Source organism: Carlito syrichta, unplaced genomic scaffold, assembly GCF_000164805.1.
Source record: "Carlito syrichta isolate Samal-C Ts95f unplaced genomic scaffold, Tarsius_syrichta-2.0.1 Scaffold213716, whole genome shotgun sequence".
Classification (NCBI taxonomy): domain Eukaryota; kingdom Metazoa; phylum Chordata; class Mammalia; order Primates; family Tarsiidae; genus Carlito; species Carlito syrichta.
This window is the reverse complement of record NW_007157812.1, coordinates 222,763-231,155: the sequence shown is the minus strand read 5'-3', so window position 1 is coordinate 231,155 and position 8,393 is coordinate 222,763. Positions and strand designations below refer to the sequence as shown.

The window sequence follows — 8,393 nt, the reverse complement described above, 5'->3', positions numbered from 1 at the left end:
AGCATGGAGCAGAAGCGAGCATCCCTCTCTCTCCTCCTGAATGATCTATATTGAATGATAGAAAAGTCCCTAGGACAGCAAGACATTAAGTAGCTACAGCACAACAAAACTAAAATAGAATGATTAAGAGGGAAGAGTTGCTTTTCACAGATGAGGAAGAATCAATGGAAAACACCAGGAATCCTCAAAGTCTTAAAAAGACAGCACGTGAAAAAGCTGCCATCCGTGCCCAAACAATGGAAGCCACCCAGAATAACCTGTCCATGATGATAGACACAAAATTTAATGGTTGAATGGCTAAAATGAATAAAGAAAGCCATGGGAAACAAGAAGCAAAACTCACCCAATTTGGGCAGAAAGTAAAAGTAGAGTTGGCCAATTTCAGAAAGACCCGTTCCCCCTAAGAACTGGAGCAAGACAAGGATATCCACTCTCACCCTTCCTATTCAACATAATGCTGAAAATCCTAGACACAGCAATCAGGCAAGAGAAGAAAACTGGGGTATACAAATAGGAAAAGAGGAAGTTAAGCTATCCCTCTTTCCAGAAAATATGATTCTATATCTAGGAAACCCTAGGGAGTCTGTAAAAATCTCCTTGCTTTGATAAATGACTTTGGTAAAGTCTTGAGTTACAAAATTAATGCAAAAAGATAGTTGTATCTGTATGCACCAGCAACAAGCAGTCTGAGTATCAAATAAAAAGCATAATCCCATTCACAACAGCCACCAAAAGGTCTTTCAGTTACCTGGTTAGCATTCACCTAACCAGGTCACTGAAAGACCTTTAAAATGAGAACTACAAAACACTGCTCAAAGAAATCAAGGATGATACAAATGGAAAAACATCTCATGCTCATGGATTGGAAAAATTAATATTGTCAAGATATCCATCCTACCCAAGGCAATCTACAGATTCAATGCAATACCCATCAAATTACCAACATCATTTTTCACAGACCTGGAAAGGACAATACAGAAATTCATATAAAAACAACAACAAAAAGACTATGAATAGCCAAAGCCATTCTCAGCAAAAGGATCAAAGTGGGAGATATCACACTTCAGATCTTAAACTTTATTACAAGGCTGCAGTAACCAAGATGACAGAGTATAGGCCCAAAGACCAAGGGAACAGGACAGAGATTCTGGAAGTAAAAACATGGTCCCTCAGCCAACTCATCTTTGACAAACCATCAATAACAATCATTTTCTCCCCTGTGTCTCCATGCAAGAGAGGTGAGCTGTGATCCTCACCTCTGTGAGACACAGCAATGTCACCTCACTCCCCTGTGGTAGCAACTGTCAACCAAAATAACAGAGAAAGGCTTTCTGAAAGAAAATGATTTTTATTTGGGAACGGGGCATTGCAATGAGAATACACATGCTGTAGTAAACTTTGTGCGTATTCAGGAAAGGAATGGAAGACAAAGGTTTTAAAAGAAAAAATTAGAAGTAGTACAGCATTGTTTTGAGATAATTATCCTTGGCTACAAAGATCTGTTAACAAGGGTAGCACCAGTCTTAGAAGCCTGGGGGCCCATCCCCCTACCTGATTCCCACATAGTGGTTGCAATGGTGAACAAAAAGCGGTCTGCCTGGTCTGACCACTGGGAAAACTCTGCAGCAGAAAGCCACTTTCAGTGGCTTAGAGTGTACAGGCTGTTGCTGGACAGATGTCCTTGCAGAAGTATTTTCTTTATAAAGTTATGATATCCCTTGTGCAAAGTTGTGGTTTTTGCACAGTATTTTGTGTTAGTTTTTATTATAAGAACTTCATACATAAGGGCCCACTCCCTTTCCCTGGCTCTATTGGTCAGTTTTTTTAAACACAAGTCATTTTGATTGTGACTTTTTATTTTATTTTATTTTTTGAGTTGGAGTCTTACTCTGTCGCCCAGACTGGAGTGCAGTGGCCGCTCCCGGCCACCACAGCCTCGACCTGCTGGGCTCTGCCTCAGCCTTCCGAGTAGCTGGAATTACAGGCACGCGCTACCACGCCCGGCTGATTTTCTGATTTATTGTAGAGATGAGATCTCGCTGCCCAGGCAGGTCTCGAACCCGCAGGCTCAGGCAATCCACTCACCTCAGCCTCCCAAAGGCACGGGATCACAAGCTGAGCCACCGAGCTGGCTGACTATTTTTACATAATAAAGTCACAAGGGGCAGCACATTCCCCATAACTTCTTAGTGAATGACTGTGTGTGTGTAGGAGAGAAAGAGAGAGTGCATCCTTTTGCCTGGGCCTAAGTATGTCACTAACCCTGAGGTGGTTTGAATAAGGGCAGGAGAGAGGGCCTCACTGTGACTTTCGTGAAACCTAAGTACTATTAAATTAAGTTAAAGTCTGAAGGTGCATTCATACTTGAGTCTTTACAGGATCTGCCCAAATTTGTAAGTCTCACCTGACAGACTCTGGTCCCTACCCTGCACACGTGGGGAAGCCCAGAGGAGCCTGGCATGGCCAGCAAGGTTTAGCATGGACAAGATGACTGGAGTGGAAGCAGGGCATAGAACACAACTCCATTTCAGGACCAAAAGCCTGAGGACCCCAGGGAGAGTCAAGTAGGGAGGTGGTGAATGAAACCCCAGAGGAGGGAAACACCCTTCCAGAGAGAGGATTGAAGCCTAGGGGACAGACTGAGGTAGAAAGTGCTTAACAGAATTCTCAGTTAGGCACCAAATTCCTTTAATGCCTGTGTGTCTGTCACCCACGGGCAACTTTACATGTGAGGCCTGAGAAAGCCTCTGTTTTAATGGGAGAATAAAGAGGAACTTTCATGATTTGCATGATTTGCAGTTAGTTTATTGAAATGAAAAGTTATTTGAGGTTTCAACAGTTGTCTTGCAGTTTTTATATAAAAGGACAAAATCAGAAAAGTGTTGTTTAGCAATCAGCAGTTCTGACCATTATCTGTAGTTGTCTGACTCAGAGGTCTTGTGGAAAGTTAAAAGATCATACACCAAATGCTATCATACATTGTTTTCTGGAAAACAGATACACACACATCACTTAGATTTTCAACTCTCACTTGCCATCTCAAATGTTGAAATCCAGAAATGGTTCTTTTGGTTGTTTCCTGCATTTGTCCATAAACACATAACTCTCGGGAAATTTTCACTGGTAGCAAAACAGATTTTTCTCTCCATTTTTTTCTGTCATTCAGGAGACATTTATTGATGCCACACAGAGGCCAGTGCTGTCAGAACTTTTTCCTAAGAGGGATCTCATTAATATATTTTTTTCTCCAAAAATCCTATTCTCTGAAATAACAGATTCAACAAATATGCTTCAGGTACTTTTTTTTTTTTTTTCATTAATCAGTATTTTTTATTATGGTTTTGTGGGGTACAGTTAAGGGTTAGGTGTACAATGACGTTTCATTCAGGCACCCTGTAGATAAGAAGTGTTTTCCCATCCCCCGACAGATATTTGCTACTGTTAATCCCATCCCCCTCCCCCCCATAGTTTCCCAGTACCATCAGTCATTTTCTCATAGTATTGCATTGGATGTTCAAGGTCCATTATATGAGTGAGAACATGTGATATTCGGATTTTTGTTTTTGTGAGAGGTCACTCAGTATTATAGACTCTAGTTCCATCCAGATTGCAGCGAAATTCATGATTTTGTTCTTTTTTATGGCTGCATAGTATTCCATTGTGTATATGTACCACATTTGTTTAATCCAGTCCTCTTTTGATGGGCAGCTGGGAAAATTGGCTGACCACATGCAGAAGATTGAAACAGGACCCCTATCTATCCCCATGCACAAAGGTTAACTCCAAATGGATCAGAGACCTAAATGTAAAACTTCAGGTACTTTTTGACGAAGACCTGCCAGTTTGAAATGTTTTTGCTTTTTTTAAAAAAAAAAATTAATTTATTTTAAAGATGTGGGGTATAATTCAGGATTAGGTATACAAGTGGTCATCATGCATGTAAAGTTTGGGCCTCCTTTTGGTCCTCACTTTGCCTGGATGGAGATCAGGTATCCTTATTAATTTTATGTACCCCTTTCCCACCCCTAGCAGTTTCAACTACTGCCAATCCTTTTCTTAGAGTGTTATGGTAAATGTTCAGGGTCCACTTTTGAATGAGAACATATGGTACTCTTTTTTTTGTTTCTATGATAAATCACTGAGTATTATAGACTCTAAATCCTTCCAAGTTGCTGTGACGCCCATAATTTTATTCTTCTTTATGGCTGCATAATATTCCATCATGTATATGTACCATGTTTTTTTGATCCTGTTTCAATGGGCAGCATGGTTGGTTTTGTGTTTTTGCTACTGTAAATAGTGCTGCAATAAACGTGTGTGCAGGTATCTTTTTTGTAGAGCGATTTAAGTTCCTCTGGGTATATTCCCAGAAGGGAGATTGCTGGATGTGTGGAAGGTCAATTTCTAGTTCTTAGGAATTGCCACACTGTTTTCCATAGAGGTTGAACTAGTTTGCATTCCCACCCACAGTGTAGAAGTGTTCTCTTTTCTCTGCATTCTTGTCAACATCTGTTGTTGTTTTTTTTTTTTAAATTAATGATGGCCATTCTTACTGGAGTTAGGTGGTATCTTAATGTGGTTTTGATTTACATGAAATGTTTTTGATACCACTTTTTCATCACAGAATTTTAACAATCTGGGTTCTAATACAAGGATGTGATGGTTTTAAGTTGCTGAATGGCCTTAAATGTAGAAATATTGTAACAGTCTTAGACTCTCCACCATTTTCCTCACAGACTACAAAACATTGGAGCTCTACAGTGCTAGAAATGGGGATCCTAGGGGACACCCCCACCTCCAGACTATTTTGTCCAGAAACAACAAGGAGACTCGGAGATCAGTAGGGTGAAGCAGCTTTTGTAAATGACTCTCTTGCAAGAACGGGTGTCCCTCATATGAGCAGGCACACCGAAGCAGTTTCAGCCAGAATATTTAAACTCTAAACTGCAAGTTCCTCTTCTGTTTCGCCATAGGCTGGGTACTTCCAGAACTTACGTCACTTTCCCGGACATTGCCTACATATTGTACATTGATTGGGTTACCTAGTTAGTTTCATTTGCATGTCCTATTTGCCGATTACCTTATAAGATTTTGTTCTAATTGGTTCCTGTCGAAGTTTAAATAATGAAAAAGCCCACCAAAGTAAAAGCACGCAAAAAGAGAACAAGAAGCAGGAAGTGACTCAGCAAAAAGCAGTTACGTACAACTTGTGGCTTACAGTGAAAATAAATCATTATTTTTCTTACATACACCAGGAATGATTAGCCTAATCTGGGATTTAAACCAAAAAAAAAAAAAGATCTTACCATATATTTGGTGTATCTCTAAATTTTCTTCTATGAAATGTTTTAATACAATTTGAGGAATATTTTTTTTAATGTGGAAAAAAAACCTGTAAACAACCTACATTTATAACTAGACAGAAATACTCATTGCCACAACATTGCCTTTTGTTTTAAGCACTTCTGGCACCCATGCTGTTTCATACCCATAGTCTGTACTTTTCCTTTCATGAGCTGTTTAATTAAAAGGTGCATGATTTCCAGATGTGCATGCTAACAAGTCTTGGTTGCTTTGACATGGGTTTAAATTCCTTATAGTCAAATAAGGAGACTTTACACAAATGGTATTTTTAGATTCAGCAACAAAATTTTAAGAAAGTTTATGCTGTTTATTTTTGTGAAAGGGAAAAATTTCTTTGATGGTTGCTCCTACAAGTGAGTGGTTCCTTGAGAATCAATATTTTCTCTTGATATAAAATTTGTGGGTACCTAACCCTATGTGTTTCTGTGTGTTTATTTGTATATCTCTCTGTGTCTGTTTGTGTGGTGGACTCTCTGTGTGTATGTCTGTGTGTATACATGAGGATGAACTGGGTAGATGAGGGATAAATTAGCTATTTCTGAAACTTTCTCTTCTCTCTTTACCTTTTCCATTTATCACTGAAGATTCTCAAAGGGAAGTGGCAACCAGCCTAAGGACAAAATGAAATCACTGGTACATAAAGAAAGCTGGTTCACCACTTGCTTGGTATTCTTGCTGCCACATTTAGAACCAGTCAGTGATTTTAAAGGCAAATAAGAAGTAACAAAAATTACCAACATCAATTCAAAATTCTTTGGAGTCTCATTTGACTGGTTGAGGAAACACTGTTTAAATTTCCCTACAGCCTCTGGCATGGCATAATTGTTTATGAATGGTTTTAGTAATTCTTTGTAATCAGATATAGAGACTCTTGAATCAATGGCCTTTGTAGCCACTTAATCTATAAACTGGTAAGCAGAACCTGAGAACAAAGCATAGAACATGAGCTCATTAGCAGAAGGGTGAACTCAGTTGAGGGACCACCTGTGAGTTTGGTCATCTTACATCCCAGTAAGGAGAGAGGTTCAGAAAGATGATGGTGCATAGTCTAAGAGTTCCCATCCTGACAGTATAAACTCAGGTACTGCCACTGCAATTCCTCCCCTTCCTCCCAAGCCCAGGGAAGCCAAACACAGTGACCTGCTCTACTTGGTGAAACATATTAAACACGATTTCTTCTTTCTTTGTTCAAAGTCATGCAGTGCTTCCCATTACCATTAAGAGTATCAAGGAGAATTTCCAGGTATTTTAGGTGAATTGGGTCTGGAACTTTGTCCATTAGATCTGTGAACTCCAAGTGCACAACAACAAATGTAAACAGAACTTCTAGTTCATAAATTAGTCTGAGGGGCCCCCCGCCACACCTCATGGAGGAGAGGAGGAGTTCAAGATATGGATTCCTGTGAGCTGGTTGTGCTCTCGGCTCTTCCATTTTCTATGGAGTTGATTGTGACATATCACCTTCTTACCTATCTGTATCTACTTTGTGAACATGAAAATGAGCTTTGTGAATTGTACAAGTCACACATGTGATATAATAGTGCTGACCAGATTCTGGCTGCCAGGGCTTTTTCCTCCCATGGGTTCTTCATTGCTGCAAGGAGACTCCAGGGGGTGTGAGTTCTCCTCCCAGTCAGCCTTGAGCATAAAGGAAGCTAAAGGGCATTCCAGAAGGGCTCAGGTCAACTCTTCAAATGTAGAGTGAGCCCCACAGGGTGAGAGATGCTGGGTCAACACTGTGGACTCTCCTGGGAGGGCTCCTGTTTCTTTCTATGTTCAAGGAGAATCATGATTGGTTTCTGGATGCAAATACTACAGGGACCCTATTCACAACTCTCCCTTTCCCACTGAAATAGCAATTTCCAATATTCATTCACTGGAATCACCCTGTCTCGACAGTCTCTGTGATCATGGTAGAACACCCTGAATGCAGTGGGACACTGCATGCAGCTCCAATGCAGGGCAGTGCCCATGAGGGTATGCCATCTTTGATTATCTGGAATTAATGGGAATTCTAAGGTCGGTTACACCCAGATCCTTTGTCCAGGAGCTGACCAGTTATGGGGTTTGGGGACTGGGAGTTCTTCCACAAAGGTCCAGGCAACAACTGTAGCCCAGAGGCAACCGTCCTCACGGACTCACCTGCATAGCAGAGAAGGAGCATGAGGACCATCTGCAGCTTCATGGTGAGGCAGCTGTTGTCAGTGTTCAGTCAAGTTGAGTGTGGCAGGGATCAAGGAAGTCACTCTGGAGCTGAGCACCCAGCAGTGCTCTATTCCCCAAGTAGGCACCTTAATCCCTTACGGGAATGAGAGAATGAGACAGCTTGGCATGGGACTAGGAAACATTATCAGACAGTAATGGGAACCCAGCCAGCCTGTGATCTTTTGTAGAAACAAAGATGGCAGTAATTGTTGGACCCATGACAATTTGGATACTGCACTAATGACAGATGGCCTTAGGAAAAATGAATGTGAAAGTGTTTTTCAAAGTATGAAGCAGAACACACTCATGTGATCTTGTGCTGCTATCATTATTATTTTGTGGTCTTCTATTCTTCCTTCTCTTCTTTTTCCTCCTCCTTTTACTCTTTTCCCTCTCATTCCTCATCATCTTCTTTCTCTCCTTCTCCTAATTCTTCAAGATACAGGTAGCTTCATAACCTGTCTGTGTGTCTGTCCTGGTATCAAATATTTGGACTTAGTGCAATATCTGAACTTTCCTCTGGGAGGCAAATCTTTCTCACCCATAGAAATTCCCCTTTCAGGGATTGGCAGTAGTGGGAAACTGCCAGGGAAGGGGGAGGCACACCTAATGACCAAGGGTGCCTACATAATGAACATTTGTATAACTAACCCTGAACTGTACCCCATACATTTAAAATAAAAATAAAAGAAACTCCCCTTTCAGGAAAAAAAGTTTCATTTTGGGGGGAAATATCTAACCTCCAAAGAATGTTTTCATTTTTCTCACAATAATTACCTCACCAAGTTCATTCAAGTGTACAAATTCACCTCATTATAAGTCCA

General features: G+C 40.6%; 1 protein-coding gene across 1 annotated transcript; it reads right to left on the bottom strand.

The window, feature by feature from the left end:
- Positions 1–2,947: 2,947 nt before the first annotated feature.
- On the bottom strand, positions 2,948–7,549 carry LOC110595011 (mammaglobin-B-like). Its single transcript, XM_021709409.1, has 4 exons — positions 7,507–7,549; positions 6,913–7,019; positions 6,099–6,248; positions 2,948–2,986 (listed from the first exon to the last, which is right to left on the bottom strand). Exons 1-4 carry the CDS (start codon positions 7,547–7,549, stop codon positions 2,948–2,950), a joined length of 339 nt encoding a protein of 112 aa, XP_021565084.1.
- Positions 7,550–8,393: the final 844 nt, after the last annotated feature.